At 42.1% G+C, this 17746-nt stretch overlaps 2 protein-coding genes across 5 annotated transcripts in view; both read left to right on the top strand.

Moving 5' to 3' along the window:
• The window catches only part of hoxa3a (homeobox A3a), a 28773-nt gene that overhangs the window by 5936 nt on the left and 5091 nt on the right, over nt 1-17746 (top strand). The window contains exons 2-5 of one of the 4 annotated variants that reach the window (XM_088405746.1): nt 158-265; nt 5098-5232; nt 14110-14152; nt 16960-17527. In XM_088405746.1, coding sequence (XP_088261872.1) covers nt 17077-17527 — 451 coding nt within the window. In that variant the 5' untranslated portion in view covers nt 158-265; nt 5098-5232; nt 14110-14152; nt 16960-17076. Of the gene's footprint in view, nt 1-157; nt 266-448; nt 572-5097; nt 5233-12387; nt 12523-14109; nt 14153-15089; nt 15489-16959; nt 17528-17746 lie in introns of those variants that run through there. The other 3 variants (XM_088405748.1, XM_088405749.1, XM_088405747.1) reach the window with 3 other exon arrangements.
• Nucleotides 6353-8424, top strand: hoxa4a (homeobox A4a). Its single transcript, XM_088405752.1, has 2 exons — nt 6353-6969; nt 7394-8424. The coding sequence occupies exons 1-2, from the start codon at nt 6552-6554 to the stop codon at nt 7714-7716; spliced, it is 741 nt and encodes a 246-aa protein (XP_088261878.1). The 5' UTR covers nt 6353-6551; the 3' UTR covers nt 7717-8424.

Raw genomic sequence — 17746 nt, 5'->3', positions numbered from 1 at the left:
AAATCATCCGGAGCGCGTCCAGATAGGCTCACTGGACATAAACGGTCACGTGGTGGCCATTAAAGTAAGTTTTATGGTTTTGGGGAGTTGACAGTATATTGCACATAACATATAATCGCAGTGACGACCAGGCTTGGTCTGACTCTGCCTTTTGCAGCTCTTTGAGGAGCGTCTTGACCAGAACAGAGCGTCACTTGGGCTCAGAGGACCCGACCGGACCGGACGCTGCCCGCAAGGATGGCTGAAATTAGGAGCGCCTTTCCGGGTAAGGTTTTTTTTTTTTTAACGGTAGCCGTAGAACAAGTGAGCCTTGTCTATTATTGTGCGCTCTGCCTGGATTTTTCCCAATTAGTCAATTAAGCTAATTTGTCAGTGATGCTGGGCTGGATTCTGGTCTGGGCAGATGTTGCAGACAGGCAGGGTTGGGTCCGGCTCATGGCCATTTAATTGCTTCCTTCCCCGTTGTAACTTGTTTCCCTCCATCTGGGGTGCGACTCATAATCCATTTTTGCATGTTGGATAATTATCTCTGCGTCCATTTCCACCCACTAACTTCTCGTCTTTAGAGGATGTGAGTTTTTTTCTCTCTCTTTCAATTTGATCATGTTTCGCAGGACACCACAGCGAGTTTGTTGTCCGACTTTACTATTAGGGGAAGTTTGCGGCGTTTTACGCACATATTTGGGCTGGGCTGTAAACAGTGTCAAGTAAACACAAGTCGGGAACAAACAACAGTTTGAAAAGGAATTCCGTTTTGTGTCAGCCACGTCATTTTGTGTTCGGGGTTGAAAAGTTCATATGACCCCCCCCAGTCCGCCCCACAGACCCTGTTGGAAAAGTCACTCTCGCTTCGTGGTGACAGGGAAATGGAGACGCCATTGTAGCATGATTTTTAGGGCAAACAATGAAAGAATATGCGCAGGTTTGTTCTTGCTTATACTTCTTCTGTGTCGCATAATTGCTTCTCGTATAGTTTTTTATATTTTTTTTTACCTATCGCGTTATATGGTTTAAATGACAATGTGCTTGAATAAAAGTGTTTCTATTGCATGTTTTTAGACATTTTCAGTCATCAAGGTCATAACTGACAAAGGCTAAATGATGCAACTGCCCCCCTCCCCGAAAATGTTCGAAATATGACGTTAGGCTTTTATAATCTATTTATTTCAAACTAAACGACATTTCGTAACCCTGTATTTTCCATTAAATAATAAAAAGAATTATTTATTATAAGTGTAGAACGATATTTGCGCCTGCTATTTAAAAAAAAAAGTAGATTAAACACTCATAGGCCAATACACTCTATCACTTGACTTGGATTCACTTTTAAACGGTGACAAAAGTTACCAAGCTGGTAAAGGAAATCGTTTAGTCAATTTTTCTTTAGAGCACGCGTGCTTAGGCTAAAAAAATGAACATGAGCAATAATTCATATTGTAAAACATTTGTTTGCATCATGTTGTCTTTGTACTGAATTCAAAATTCAAACTTCGATAAAATCTTTGAACCGGCCCATTAAAAGTTAAAGTTTTGCTGTCGTAAAATTGGGCTTTCCCGCATTTTTAACAGACTAACTATTGGTCCTTTTTATTGTTCATCAACGTAAAAAATAATTAATTTGCGTCCACTTCATTGGACATTTATTGTTGGTCTTTAACTTTTGACTCATTTGAGCTACCATGCTAAGTCACAGTTTGCTCGGCAGAGGCCATCCCAATCTTTCCAATGATGTCTCATGTTGGGATGCAATTAACTTTGGTGTCTTACTAGACAAAAGGAGCACAGCAGTGGACACAATTGATTATGTTGGGCCTCAGGAGGATACGTAAAACAAAGCAAATTGATTTAGAGCTAGCTTGCCATGTGCTAACCAACACTCTGCCGTGAACATCAAAAAAGTAAATTTGAAAGTTATTTGAACCGTTTTCGTCTCACCAGACGTGAGTTCGGATGACTTTTTTTCAATTCATCACTATTTCTCCAAGTTGGACAATTTAATCAAACCATCCCGCCCGCTTATGCAAATTGCCCATTTCTCATTGGAGAAGCCACCATGCACGCTGAGGTTATTCAGCTTTGTCCTCCTAACACAATGCCAATAAAACAAGGCGAGTCCTGCACTCTCGCAGGCTGAGAAAGCGAGCAGCAGCTTTTTCAGAAATGAAAATCCAAGCCAATAAGTCAACTGATTGTGCGGCACGCTGCCAGGCTCAGCGAGTTCACGCGCAGGTCAGCCATCCCAGCTTCAAGATAAATCTGCATCCTCTCCGAGCCACCAGCAGAGCTCGCTTTAGGCCAAGTTCACTGTCAGCCTGCAAATGCAGGCAGCATAGCACGCTTCCGTGGCCTTGTCCAGATAAGAGGGATGGCCGTAAATAGACTAAAAAAAGGCGTTGGGATGCTGTGGAAGGACAACACTGGCTCCTTTAGCTTTTTCTGCAACTTTTATTTGCATATTTCTATCTCATCGTTTGCAGGTTTCCCTCTCCATTTAAACTATGGAGATGATGCTCATCGGTTGAGATTTTTCGAATCTTTCTCTTTTTGGGGGGCGGGGTGACGAGAGCGAGATAGCGGCAGAGGGGAGAGGAAAAATTGGGGTCAAAAGTTGAGCAGCAAGTCTCCGTCATCAGCTTGATGCCTGCAGCCTCATAATAGCGATCTTGACTCGTCCACACAAAAGGCAGAATAGCTTTGAATTACATATGTTGCAGCCTGCACTCCAGGTGAACCCTGCATGCGCGGTGACCCCGCGTTCGGGAGGTGGGGAGCCCCCTCCCCAACTCCCCCTCCCCAAGCCGTCCCCGGCAACAAGATTGAGTAGCTGGCGTTTTATTATCGCGCTTGATTGGTGAATTTCCTTTGAATAAATTGCATTTGATATGTTTGGGGACGGGGAGGCGGCATTTGCATTTTCAGGATTGATACTCTCGACCCGGTCACCGCGTAATGGGAAGGCCCTGCACACCCCCCAAAGTGAGCCCCCGGACCCCTTAAAAATCATTTAGCCTCTCGCATCCTCGTCGTGTTGAATGGAAAGCTTTTAGGGGAGCAGCAATGGCACAGATGTTTTTTTGTGGCCCACAAAAGACTGGAATAAAATACAGAACTTGATAGCACGTTTTTGCCTTTTAGAAAGTACGGGAAGTTGAAAAGAACAATTTTGAGAAATAAAAAAAAAATCATTGCGTTATGGCCAGAATAAATGTGAATAGTAAGCTACAATACTACCGTAAAGGGACATCAAATTATTTTAATATTTTTACATGAAAATATAAACCACAATATACCAAAAGCATATTGCAAATTTGGAAGTGAATCAATATGACTGAAATAAATCAAAACCAGATAATTTTGATTGAATAATCTTTATTATGAAAAAAAAATCAAACACAGTAACATCGGTGTACACAAAGCATTTTTCATATCACGGTTTAAAGAAAAAAAAAACCGACTTAAAGACACATACTCGAACTTTGGTTTAAATACAACTCAATCATAGGTTTAAAAAAAAAAAGGTCCGACTGTGTATTTGGGTAGATTTAACGCAACTTTCTTTTTAGATTGTTCTGTACGAAAGGACACAGGTTTTGGTGTTGTTCAGTGTAGAACGACCAAATATTTAGGTCAAATCTGTGTTGGTCTTTTATTAACCCATAATTATTTTTTATCATCATTATTTATTAGCATTATTGTGCACAGTAAAGTAGAGAATATATTTTACTCTAGAAAGATTGTTTTAGGTCCCCGGTCTAAAAAGTGTAAAATATACAGAGATTTTCTTTGAATACTTTGGTCTTTTCAAAGTATTTTTGGAGTCAAATGCATACCATATTTTTTTATGGTAGGAATAAATTTTTGTTAGGAGAGGAATACCATACGTAATAGCAACGGGGTACACGCTTTAATTTTTTTATATCATTTTAATTTGCCCAAATTACCGTGTATAAGAAAAAAATCAAATTTTCAGGATAATCAGAATTAACATTTTCTTTATCAGCTAAAAGATTTGATTGCCAAATGCAATTTATAACATTTCAAGCAGAAGCTCTTCTTGTGCGTAATGGTTTTCTTTTACTCACCGTAAATTTGACCACATTCAAATATTTTTCCGAAAGTTATGGTGTATATTTTTCTGCATTACTCGCGAGTCCTCTCCAGTCACACCGAATTCAGAAGTATATTCATTATTATATGTACAGACAGGAGACCTTGTGTAAGCCACCTGCAGTTTGTCACGATATCTCCAGAGCACTTCACTCATAATCTAAATTTACAGTAAAGTGTCACAGTGATATATTTTACCTCAGCAGACCTTCACTTGGCGGTTTGCGTTCCCTGGAGTGGAACATCACGGTCTGGCTCGCTTCAAACTTCACGCACCACGCAAGCTTGCTTTTGTTGAATGCCGTAATGTGAATTTCTTCTTTTTTTGGCATTTAATTATCAATCGAATCTAATTTGCAGAAAATAATTTGCGCTCACCTTGCAGGCCTCAAATATCAACTCGTTCAGTGCGTTTTGATGAACAAGGGGAACAGCAACAAGTGCAACGGTCCGTCAAAGCTTTTCAGCATTATTTCACTCAAGGATAATTTACTGTAAGGGGCTAATAGCACAGATGCCCCGGCCCATATATTTAAACACGACCTCTATAGAATCCAATGGCAGCGGGCTGTAAATTTCACCCGAGCTCTTCCCAGTTCTGTTCTAATCTCAAGTTCAGTCAAATTCACCGTGTTGCGTTCTTTGCTTTCAAAATCTAGTAGTGCAGAACTTTTTAAATGCGGTCCCTTCGAATCCACAGTTGTCCAGAAGTCCAAGTCCGGGGTGAAGAGCGGGTCAGCGCGTCTAACTGATATGAAAATGTCGCCTCTTTGGAAGAAGGGGGCACGCCTTGTTGTTTAACAAAGACTGTCAATGGGCAAGATTAATCAGAAACAAAATGGAAACTGTGTCAGTTTGGGGTCAGCCACAAGTTATCTCTGTTTGGGGGAGTGAAGACAGAGAAGGGGGCGACTCGGGAGGGGAGACAAAAAAAAGGATGGAAACGCGTTTTAATATTTCTAAGTTTGGGCTGCTTGTTTGTGCATGCAGAGAGAGGCCTTGTTGACGAGGACGGTGTGTCCCCGTGTGGAGTTGGAACATCCTGAAGGACATTAAATTGTCTCAGATTCACAATGGATAAAGGACAACGCGGACTGCGAGGGATGGCGGAGGGACAGCAAAAAGGTCAGAAACTTGTATTACCCCAAAAGTTTTTTTTTTTTAGGGCTCATTGTTTTTTATATCTGACTATTGCCAACATTTTTTCCCAAGACTTGCATAATGCATAGTTGAATTAACGCTCCAAAAATAAATGCAAAAATAGAAAACTATAGTGAGAATAAAGAAAAAAAACTGTGCAATATTTACTGTACCCTGGAGGCATGCACAAGTTTCAATATATACTATTATTTAAATTATTGCTAAATGTTTACATAATTATTTCGTGATTATTACATAACTATTAAATAGTAAGTGCTGTTCTCATAGTTTGGCTTGTGTCATCGCCTTTCATATTTAATTTTTAAACTAAACGTTGTACAGTTTATTGTTGCTCCCCTAATTTGAATATTGTGCTAAAATATATTTTAGACCTCGATATATATTTAGAGAGAATATTGAAAATTCATAATTTTTGTCAAGACACAACCTATTTGTTTGTTTGCACATTTTGTGCCCTTAACATTGCGTGCAGTGTCCTTCTCGCTTGTCAGAGAGCAAAACATGCCCGGCGCTTTGTTTTGCAGCCGCTTGTGTTGCTCGATATGTGCTGCATGTCTGCAATTGTTTCTTGGGTGAGACACTTTCACATTTAGCCAATGAGAATGTGTTTTGAAGATTATTGTCATCCGTGCACCAAAGTGTGTTTATTGATGAGTTGGGAGATATGCCAGGACATCTGAATAATCAGATTCATATCAGCTTTGGTTGCCAGATTATTGCGGCTTTGACACAGGCGATATGAACAGATTTTTTTTTTTTTTTTTTGCATAAGTGCAATCGTGCGAGGTGTTTGTGTATTTTTGTTACCGCTGGTGTGCAAGTCGCTGTCTGTGGTTTTGGTGATGATAAAGGAGACATTTATTTCACACTCTCACTTATTTTACAACCAACATGCTTATTAAAATTTGAAATAAATGGCAAATCTGTTCAAACGAGAGTACATTTCAGTTTCCTCGTGCATCTTTTCTCCTTCCACGAAGCCTCGCCCACATAAGTTTGACGCCGTGCAGTAAACAAGTATCCGGATTGGTTTTGCGTTCCTATAATGAGATTTACCAAGGAAAAGAGCTATACGTAAGCCAGTCCGGAGAGGTTCGGCTGGTGCCAGTGCCATGCTTTCCATTGGTTCCTGTTTACATGATGCCCGCAGGAAGAGCGCTGATTGGTGGCCCCGCTCACGTGACCACACAACTTTGTACATTTGACAGCGAGTAGGAGGGTTTTGTGGAGATCAGAAAAACGACAGCGCGATAAAAATTAGTATTGTTGCACTTCACAAATTAATGACCATGAGTTCCTACTTGATAAACTCCAACTATATCGAGCCGTCCTTTCCTCCATGCGACGAATACCAGCAGGGCGGATACATCCCCAACCCGGGGGACTACTACGAGCGGCCAAAAGACACGGGCTTCCCCCATCACGAAGAGGCTTCCTACCCCAGGTCCGGCTACACGGAACCGGGCTACGATTACGCCAACGTCCCCGCCGCCGGACTGGATGATTTCAGCGACGGCCACCACTCCGCGGCCCAGCCGCAAACGCTTCCCCAGAACCACGGACCGCGCCTCGGCTCGGCCCCTGACGCCGGCGCGGGCACCATCAAGGACTGCAGCCTCGCCGGCGAGGTCTACCCCGGCGCGGTGAAGGGCAAAGAGCCGGTGGTGTATCCCTGGATGAAAAAGGTCCACGTTAGCACCGGTGAGTTAAAAAAAAAAAAAAAAAAAAACACGAGCGCGTGTGGATTGCAGGAAGGAGCATGGTAGCAAGGCAGCCACTTTGCAGCTGCAATTTACGACTACGGAGCAGCGGGGTCGGTAATTAAGGACCCTCGTAAATTTTATTGCCTGTGTTCGTCTGTCGGGGCTCATGCGCCTTTGTTGCTTTTTAACCCAAACTGCCTCCTCCACTGGAACGGAGCCAAAGTGTAATATCCGACCCCGCTGTTTAGTTAATCTTTCTTAAGCGTCAGCTGTCCCCGGATGCTTGCGTAAAAAGCTGCAAACGAATCTGGAGGGTGTTTTATTAGTTTCTGGATATGTTTAACACCTGCCTGTTTGCCTGTGTACGCCCCCCCTCCTCCTCCTCCACCACCCTCTTCCTCCTCCCTCGACCTCCGTCCCAGTCAATGCCAGTTACGCCGGAGGAGTGCCCAAGAGGTCCCGCACTGCCTACACCCGCCAGCAGGCTCTGGAGCTGGAGAAGGAGTTCCACTTCAACCGCTACCTGACGCGGCGCAGGCGGGTGGAAATCGCGCACACGATGTGCCTGTCCGAGCGCCAGGTCAAGATTTGGTTTCAGAACCGCCGCATGAAGTGGAAGAAGGAGCACAAGCTCCCCAATACCAAGATCCGCTCCAATTCGGCCTCATCGAATTCCGGGGCCCAACAACAGCAAATGAAAACAGGCCAGCAGCTCGTGCCCACGCCGTGCACCGTCACTCTATAGTGCACAGAAATACAAAAAAAAAAAAAAAGCCCAAAACAAGACTGAGATGGCAAAGAACATAAGTGGAAATGGATGGACCGAGTGAATATTTTGCTGTTATTTGCCCCCTCCACTTTTTGTCCCCGTCCACTCTTTCGCGTCTTCACATAAGCTTGAAATAACGTTCATCAAAATCCCACAAAACAGCGACTGAAGGGTTCATTTTTGCTTTTTGTACTTTTATTTTTTACGAATGAAGGATAAACGCGCAGTCACGTGGATCAAAACAAATGTTGCAATTTAGTTAGAAATGGCCAAATGGGTGCGGTAAAAAAAAGAATCTTTTTTTATCATTATTTTTATTTACCACGGAGAATTCTAATATACTTGAAAGTTATTATTATACTTTAGCTCCATTATAGTCACGGTGTGTGTTCGAGTGCTGAATGTATAGTCCAGGTGACCTGCCCATATTGTAATGTACATATAGACAAATCACGGATGAAGGCACAACGAGGAATGCATTTAGAGACTTTTTTTTTTGGGTTGTTAGCTCCATGTCGTGACGTCTTCAATAGTTTGATTCGTGCTCTTGTGTCATGTTGTATTGTTTTAAACTGTGAATACGCATCCGTGTTTGTGCCGTCTCACTAGTGACCTCTGTGCTGTGTAGGCTATAGCGTGTAGACGAATATGTTCTTGTGAAATAAATGTGTACTTTACTTGTAAGGCTGGGGTGGCTTTTGATTGTTACAAAATGGCGGAATCGCGAAAAAGGGAGTCAAAGAAAACATACATAAGTTGACGTATTATTTTCAAGTAGTGTGATATTCATTTGATTTATTGTGGTGTTGTTTCAACATCCTGAACGTAAAATTGAAATTATTCAAGTCATTTTTTTTAGGAAACACATTTTTTATAGTCGATCAAACTTTAGCACGAAAATTGAAGATGGTAGAATTAAAAAAATGTAAATTGAGAAATTCAATAAAATATTTTGAATTGTACTAAAGTGAAAATTAGATTTCAAAGAAAGAAGTTTACATAACCGTTCACTCTAATATTGTCTCCTCACAACTCGGCAAATTGTTCTGGAGCAAACAGCAAGCTTTGTTGTGCTAACTAACATTGCTGCCATAAGTGTCAATCATGTGAAAGTCGTTCCTTTGCCCCCCCAATGCACGTTCTGATTTTACAGTGCTCCTGTGCGCTTGGATTTAAAGTCGCCTCGGCTGTAATTTAAAACCTCTTGGAATCACTATGCTTTCCAAATAGGTCTAGGCTTGTCACAAGCTTGACTTTTGACACCTTAGACCCAAACCCAAATTGTCAACTCCATCGGATTGTTTTCCCTTGGCCATTACAAGGCGACCTCAGCCAGCCTCGGTGCACCAGAGTGTGAGTGTTGGTCACTACCTGCTACATCCAAACAATGAAGGGTTCAACCAAGGGACACGGCCGACTCTGACCAATCACCGGTCCGTAGCCCTTCTTGTGACCCCTGACCTCTCGACACATACAATGTTCAGACCATACATCAGCGCCGAGACCCCCGAGAGCCTTTTCTTTGCGTTGGAGATTGACCCCGAGACAGCACGGTTGAAAAAAAACCCCAAAAGCGCCTTGTAAGGTGTGAATCACGGCCATGAATTAATCTAGAGACACCACAAAGGAGGAGAAACATGTTGCTTTTGAACCAGACAACAAATATTTTTGTAGCGATTAGTGAGCACGTTTTTTTTTTTAATCCGTGCAATATTTTGCACCACGAATGTACGTTTTTATGACTTAAATTCTTAAATTCAGTTGTCCCAAAAAGGGTTCTGCCGGCACACAGGAAAAAATGGCGTTGAGTTTGAGTGACAGCAATTTTGCGCAGACTCCATGAAAAAGTCCAATTACAATCTTCACGTCATTTGCCAATAGAGGTCACTTCCAATGTGCTGAAATTTTAATTTGCCCATCCGTGTGGCTCGTTGAATAATGAATGGACCAGGGTTAGAAATAGATGTGAAAATGTGCCTTATTTTCATTTGAAGTGATCTCTTCAGGGCGTGAGTCAGATCTTCGCTGCTCCATACTGACCGTCATGGCTTGTGAGTAGTTTGAAGACTTTTTATTTCCCCCTCCTTATGAAAATTCAAAACACGTCTATATGAGTTAGATTTGTAGCTTTTAAAGTACGTATGCAGTATTAAATCCAACCTATAGCTCCATGTTAAATCTGAATGAGAAATACTTAATTAAATTGTACTTAAGAGATTGTGTGAACCATGTTGCGCAGGGCCGTCATTTTGGCAGGAAATCCTTCCATTAGATGAGTAAAATATGCCTTTTTTTTTCAAATAAATTAAATACATTCTGCAAAATGACGAATATATATATATATATATATATATATATATATATATATATATATATATATATATATATATATATATATATATATATATATATATATATATATATATATATATATATAAAATTAGGCGAGTCAATATTGGCTCATCTAATTAACTCTAAGACCTGGTGTGCTCAGTAGAGGACATCCTGGCATTTCATTTAAGTCTTGTGTTTGGGTGGAATGCAATTTACGTTTCTGTCTGAGATAAAATGGACAAAACAGTGGGCACAAAAAATAGGTTGGGACTCAATGTGTATAGTATGTGAATATACATTAACACACACACACACAAAAAATATATGTATGCATATATATATATATATATATATATATATATATATATATATATATATATATATATATATATATATATATATATATATATATATATGTATGTATTTATATATGCACACACACGTGTATTTGACATTAGCAGCAATATAAAGACAAGTGTTGTGCATTTTAAAGGTGTCAGCACAACTCAAAATGAAAGGTCCATTCAAGAGGAAATTACAATGGAACACAGTACCTTGTTGATCACTGACAGTCCTCAAGACTTACCATAGCTTTTTCGGTGTTGTATCGTAGCTATTGCTGCATTAATTTACTCACCTTTTACGTTTTTGCACGCCTGCAACACGTTAAATTTGCAACACATAAAAAACAATGAATCCATGCTTCATATTCAACTTTATTATGATAGCAATTGCATAAATTTTTGCCAATGTGTAAATTGTATTTGTTGCATATTCAACAAATCCATGAGTTCACAGAACTAACTTGAAGATCAGAGTAAATCAACAAATGACTTGTTTTGCTATTGTTGCCCGAATGACGTCGTTGAAGCTCAAATTAGCTTTAGCCAAAAAAGGTCTTTTTCACATGCAAAATAATCCCCACATCAACATCAGAAAGTCACTTTTAAGGCATTCCATCGGCTGTTATCGTTGATGTTGGCCCGGAGTGCTTGCAGAGAGGACTATCTTCATTTTAGCTGCCTGTTAAGAGCTGCATGTCAACATTGTGCTAAGATATGCTTCTTGTGCTGGCCATCGTCCAACGAGGTCTTTGAACTCATCCTCGCTGACATGATAAGAAGCTTTGCTCGGTGTAAACGACCCCCCCCCCCACCTTTTACCTCTCCGACTCCAATAAGGTGTACTGTAATGTCCACTACGCTAACTAATAAACTGTGACTACATGATAAATTGGACACTGCATCGGAATCGCTTCGGAAAAGTGCGTGGAGTCAATTCCGCCTGTAATCAGAGCAAAGAACAACATTTGAAAAAGAAAATGAAAAAAAAAACCCACACCGGTTAGCAGGTCCTCCGTGCGTAAAAGTTACGTTTCCATCGTGCGTAAAAGTCAACTCTCCGGTTCCTAAAAGCAACTTTTACGCAATGTGATTTCAGCCTCTCGGGTTCCTGCCTTTTAAAAGTTTGCCGCTCAAGTTTGGGAACACAAAAGATTCGGCTCCGGGTGGGGTAGCTGAGTATGCAAGGGGGACGTTGTCCACAAGTGATTAATTGTTGTAGTGGGATTTTTCCACGCCCGCTTCTTGGTGTTGACTGAAAACAAGTGCCAAACGGTGCCGAAGAGAGAGAGAGCGAGTGGGCGAGAGATAGACGCTCTTCCGGCCATGATGCCAACAAATTTTGGGGGGGTTCCGGTGCCAGATACTTCCCATGGCGCACGAGTGGCACACTCCATGGTTGCTGGCTGCCAACCAAATACCCCTCGAACGCTTTTTTTTTTTTTTTTTGGCATCTTAATGTTTGACTCAAGTGGTCACATTTGTGAGCCGCATTCAAATGAAAGGGCCGCCACAGAAGATGGAGGCGACATTGAGTTCCATGCAATCATATTAATCCATAATGGAGAGAATCATCCACGCAATCCGGTTTGAAGGATCGGAATAATTTCAGTATAGGGGGAAAAAAGTAACTCAAAAGATGATATTTTCCACCCAGGGTGCCTGGAAACATCCCACTGCCTCTATTAATGATTCACAGGCTCAAATCAAAGGCATTTAAGTTGACTCGCGTCACGTGACGCCGCTCCATGCTATGGCCGCGGCGAGCAAAGCGGAGCCCCGATGCGGCCATATGATGCTCATTATAGCGCCACTTGCCATGAGGGGAGTCCTGGCCGGGTAGCTTGTTTTTATCGCGTGGGGAGGAGAAGCAAAAAAAAAAAAAAAAAAAAAAAGGAAAAAGGAAAGGAAGACAGACGCAATCAAATATTTTTGTGTGTGTTTGCTTGTGTAGATGTGTGTGTGTGTGGATGTATCACACGGCTGTCACGGACGGATATGTTTTTCCACGCGGAGAGAGCTCGAGCTTTGGGAGGATGGATTTTATTTTGAGGCATTTCCGCCGATTGTTCGTTGCTGTGGTGAGTTATTGCAGCGAGAGGCGCAGGTTAGTATAAAGAGGCGAATTATTTGTGAATCACATTTAGCCTTATTTGCAAATATAGGTCACGTGAGAAATATGCATTAGGTTTCAAGTAAGTCTAATTTTGAACACATCAATGCCAATCAGGTGGAGTATTTTGACAAGAAAAATACTGAGCAATTTAAATCAACACGGTATCATTTTCATCCGTTCGTAAATTGTAAATTCTATACGCACCCAAACAAATCACTTGCGCCTAAAAGCTCCATCAAGGTGATTTCCGAATCAAATCCCGTCTCGAAAAAGTAGGTGAACGTTGTGGGCTTGTGTGGTTCCACGCAGGGGAAAACGAGCTTATAATGGAAGACGGAGTGCCTGCGCGCAGGACGGCTCGGCCGCGCTGAGGTCACCGCGCTCCGGCGTGATTTATGGGCGCGGGGACTTAGGGAAGATGGTGCTCCGCAGCTAATGACTATTCGATCCGTTTGTGGAGGGGGGGGAGATGCTTGGCGACCGAGAGGGAAACAACAAACAGCGTATTTGCATAAAGCTATTTTCATGTTGTTGCTTGGATTACTAAACCCAGACGGCGAGATTTCACTCAGATATGTGAATATCGTCTCGTTTTTTTTTTAAATATTGTATGAAATGTTTTCAATCATATTGGGTTAGTTTTAATTCGTATTGAGCTATTTGTAATTAATACTGGGTTATTTATAACAATCAAATTATTTTTTCACACCATATTTGCTTATTTTTGAACTCATAGCGGATTATATTAAACCCATTTTGGGCAGTTTAAAACAACGCAAATTGATCAATTTTTAACCATTATTTTACTCTTAACCATATATGGTTATTTTTTTCTTCTCAAATTGGGTTGTTTTAAAGCAGTATTGGGCTACTTTTAAAATGTGTATTAGGTTACTTTAACTATTATTTGACCTTTAAATATCTTTTTTGCTTTTCATCCCACATTGTGCTACTACTGGGCCATTTAAAAAAATCTACCTCACTGGGTTACTTTTATTATTGTTTTTTTTTCTTACCCACGTTTGTCTTCTTTCCCAAACATGCATTGTGCAATTTTTAACCCAATAGTGCTATTTAAAAATGCACACTCGTTTTCTTTAAATATTTGGTTGTTTTTCAACCCACATTAACCCATCAGTGGCTATACAAGCACATATTGGGTTATTATTCATCCAAATTAAATTTGGGTATTTTTCGACCTACATTGAGTTATACAGAGCTATAATCAAAAAAATATTTCCATTTTTCTAACAAAAAATTGCTTTTAAAAACCATATTTGGAGCTTTTTAACCTTCATTGGGCTTTTTTTTTTAAAGCCCGACTTTTTAAAAAAACGCATCTTTTTTTAACAATATTTTATTTTTTTTAACTATATTTGGTTATTTTTCACTCATACTGAGGTTTATTTAACCCCATAATGTTTTTTTTAATGTTGACACCCTAAGTCTTTAATAGCGGGATTTAGACATTCGCGTTATTTTCCTCGCGCCTCCTTCATCTAAACTATTTCCTCCTAAATGTGACTATTTAAATAAAAAATAGACATTGCTAAAGGTAATTCTTTTTCTCCGTTGCAGAATTCCGGGCCGATAAAGCCACCTCGCACGCACAACCACTACGGTAAGTCTATATTCGTCTTTATTGATTTATCTTCTGATGGCTGCTTATTCCATTTTTCCCCGAAAATAATAAGTAGCACGCCCACCAAAGGCCTGACAGAAGCAGTGTGTGACTTTTCTTTGGATGTGCAACACGAGCAGGCCGGGAGCAATAATTCCTTCTCTTCCACTTGTCTGCGAGGTGTAATTTGTCACTATAAACGTGACGAGGAAGGCTCTTGGAGCGCTGCCTCGCTCCTTTCAAAAACCCATTTCTACTTCAGCCATGCACGTGCGATACATATTTATATCGTTTTTACATCTGTTTACCGGCCTTTCTCCCTCCTTTCACGCCGTTGTGTCCCCCACCTCGATGACTTTTAACCTCGCATTATAAAGAGAGGAGAAGAATCAGCAGTTAAGACGACACAAAGAGGTCAATAATTAAGCCGAGGTGGCTAAAAAAATCCTCACTCGTGAATTTTTTGGCCCACTCACCATCCCACGCGTACCGTAATTTCCACTTTTTTCGTGCGTAAAGCTGACAAGACGTTTTCCTTTCAGTTTGAGAGAAAAAGACAACATTACCACGCAGAGGGATTCCCCCACGCTCTCCTCTGATCCTCACTTGATCATACATTCACTTTGGAGTCACTTCAAACTAACATGCAAAGGGCGATGAATAATTTCGCTAACTTCTTGCGAAATTGCGCACCTAATGCAAGAGGCAGTAAATAATTACAAAAATAAAAATAATAATGGACCTCTCGCATACTATTTGTGATTATGCTCCATTTCTTTGCCTCTTCTCTCTCTCTCCCTCATTTGCTTGGGGGAGGAGGAGGAGGAGAGGCAGCCACTTGATTTGAACTGCCTTTCCAAGGCGCTACTTCATTTGCATAATTTTTCTTGTCTATGGTGTGACGCTGCGGTTCGGGCCACTTCACTGGTGTCCGCACGATCACGCAAGAGGTCCGGTCCAGCCCGGCACATGCATGGCTCAGCTTTTGCTCTGGAGAAGCATTGCTTCCAATGGCGTGACGATAAATTCAGCCCTTGAAGCCAGATAAGACTTATCTGGCTTGACCCGCCTGCTTTCGTAATCTTCATGTACACATCCACGTCGAGTGGGGAAGACACGAGAAGGGTGGAAGAAAGGGAGAAAAAAAAAAGCAAAGGGGGCTTCTCTCTCTCTCTTTTGGACTCTTCTTGTTGTGGTTGCCTCCTGCACGCATGGCGCTCGCTGCTGCAGCCCAGCCCTGCCTCCTCAACTTTCCTCCGGATTACTACTTTGATCGATTTCGTCGCTGAATGAGAAAATATTGCTCGGTGCTCTGCATTGGTCGTCAGAGGTTAAGGTAAGCAGGCCAGGAATAGGCTGCCCGGGTTCTAAATGGCCGAGTTTGTGTGCAGTCGCGAGCGGTGATTTATCACCGTATGACTTGGATCTCGGTTCAGGAAGAGTTCACACACTCGCAGATTTCTCTTAACGTGGAGCAACGCGGCCGAGCGCAAGATCAAGCCTGCCTCCAGTCGCGCTTTTGGGATTAATGCGCGCTTTTTGCCACGCGATTTGTTTTGGGAGAAATCGGCAGAGGCTTCTGGGACTGTAGATGCAGTCCAGACCATTACTTTTGCTTTAATTATTTGTTGGCTGAAAGCTCGTTTTGAACTGATTTTAACTGCTTGTCACGCACGGGTGCACTGGTGCTTCTGTTTTATGGTTTTGTTTTGTTTTTAAATAGATTTTTATAATTTTAAAATTATTTCAGATTGTGCTTGCTCGACTTTTCCAAAACAAATGTTTGCATTTCATACAGGGGAGATTTCCACTAATTATTTACCATGAAATAAATACATACAATTCGATTATTAGAATTATTATCGTTATAATTACTCTGATAGATTAGCTGTAGTGTTGCTTTGAGTGATTTTAGGGACACGTAGCGGCCCGCTTAATGTTAGACGTTTTCACTAACCCGTTGGTGCAGATTTATCCATTTTGAGGGCTTTCTTTGACAAAAGAGGACAAAAAAATCTACATACATGGATAGCAAGGGATCCCTTTACATTTTGAGCGGTGAAAAAAAAACCGAACGATTCGTTCGCGTTAAAAAAAAACTGCCACTGGTTAAAATAAATATTTCTTACAGTTTCGATTTTTAACATTTTTTACAATACCTTTCGTTTGTTATGTTAACACAATATATTTACGTTATCTCAGTGGCGTTTCAAGATGGTAGTGAAGCCCTCCACCGTTATGTGATGGGGTTATTGTTGATAACGATTCTGGCCGGTTGTTCCGAGTTCAGTCCAGTGACCCTCGCATGCAGTCACGTAGTCAACATCATCAACTGCCATTATTATGGGTCAGCATTGGAAAAGTTCACAATGTGGTTCTAAAGATGCACAAATGTCCACCCGGTTTTTCAGGTTTTCCCCAAAGCTTTTATCTTCAAAAGAGACACAGGAGGGAATGTGCTTGTTTACGCCTTGCAGGCATGTGGCAGAAAATATACTTCAATTTCGCACGGCCAGCGTTGGAGTTCAAAATGTAATTTTATTGCGTTTCTAATAAGTAGGGCGTCTCAAAATGACATCGCTTTTCTTGTTAGGTCCCGTAATTGATTGGCCAAGCGCTTTTGAGTGCATGTCGTTTAGCACAGCTGGTAATAGAAGGTTGGTAGGTGCAAGCCAGAAGGTAAACGGTAATAGCGCTCGCAAGCGGCGGGCCCAATCTCGCCTATAGTACGCAGTGTCAGGCCCGCATTGAAAAGTAAGATGGATCGCCACCATTTCGTCTCCTCACAGTGCTTGTTGTAACCCCAGGTTCACCCGAGGAGGCCATTGGCGGAGAGGCGTCACGTGACCACGGGGTGCCAATGTTCTTCTACAAGGGTGTCAAGACCCTGTCACTTTGTGAAATAAATATTGGGAAACGGCGAGATGCAAAAGGCAACCTACTACGACAGCTCGGCAATTTACAGTGGCTACCCGTATCAAAGCGCAAATGGCTTCAGTTATGATGCCAATCAGGTCCAATATCCCCGCGCCTCTCATGTGGAAAGTGACTACCATCGACCCGCCTGCTCCCTGCAGTCTCCTGACGGCTCGCTGGCTCCTCTGCACAAGCCGCTGGAGATGCAGGCGGAGAGCTGCGACGGCACGGCGGCGCCGTCGTCCAAGGCGCGTCGTCCCGAGGGCAGCCCTCCTCCTCCTCCTCCCCCCTCGCTCTCCCCCTCCGACGGCGGCCTTCACAACCCCAACAACGGCGGCGGGCAGCCGAGCGCCAAGAGCGGCTCGCCGCCGTCGGGCGCCCGCGGCAAGCAGATCTTCCCTTGGATGAAGGAGTCCCGCCAGAACACCAAGCAGAAACCCGCAAATAGCGCCACTTCAGGTACAACACACGCAACATTCGCCGTGAAATTCATGTTGGGGGCTGGGGGAGGGGGGGGGGGGGGGGTGTCAAAACACACATAATATAATACTCCCACTGTGAAGGCCACAGCAAGTGGAGGGAATGTTCCCACTTCATCCCAGTGCCTTCGATGTCATATAGAGGGAAATTTTACATGCGATTTGGAGGGGAATAATCAACACCTCTGAGTAGTTCTGT

Source organism: Hippichthys cyanospilos, chromosome 21, assembly GCF_059441005.1.
Source record: "Hippichthys cyanospilos isolate Australia breed blue-spotted pipefish chromosome 21, RoL_Hcya_1.0, whole genome shotgun sequence".
Lineage (NCBI taxonomy): Eukaryota > Metazoa > Chordata > Actinopteri > Syngnathiformes > Syngnathidae > Hippichthys > Hippichthys cyanospilos.
This window is presented reverse-complemented; position numbering and strand designations above follow the sequence as displayed.

Coding starts and splice junctions, on each gene's coding strand:
- hoxa4a (XM_088405752.1), top strand. CDS start 6,552: ATGACCATGAGTTCCTACTTGATAAACTCCAACTATATCGAGCCGTCC. Junction 6,970..7,393: donor AAAGGTCCACGTTAGCACCG/GTGAGTTAAAAA, acceptor CCTCCGTCCCAG/TCAATGCCAGTTACGCCGGA.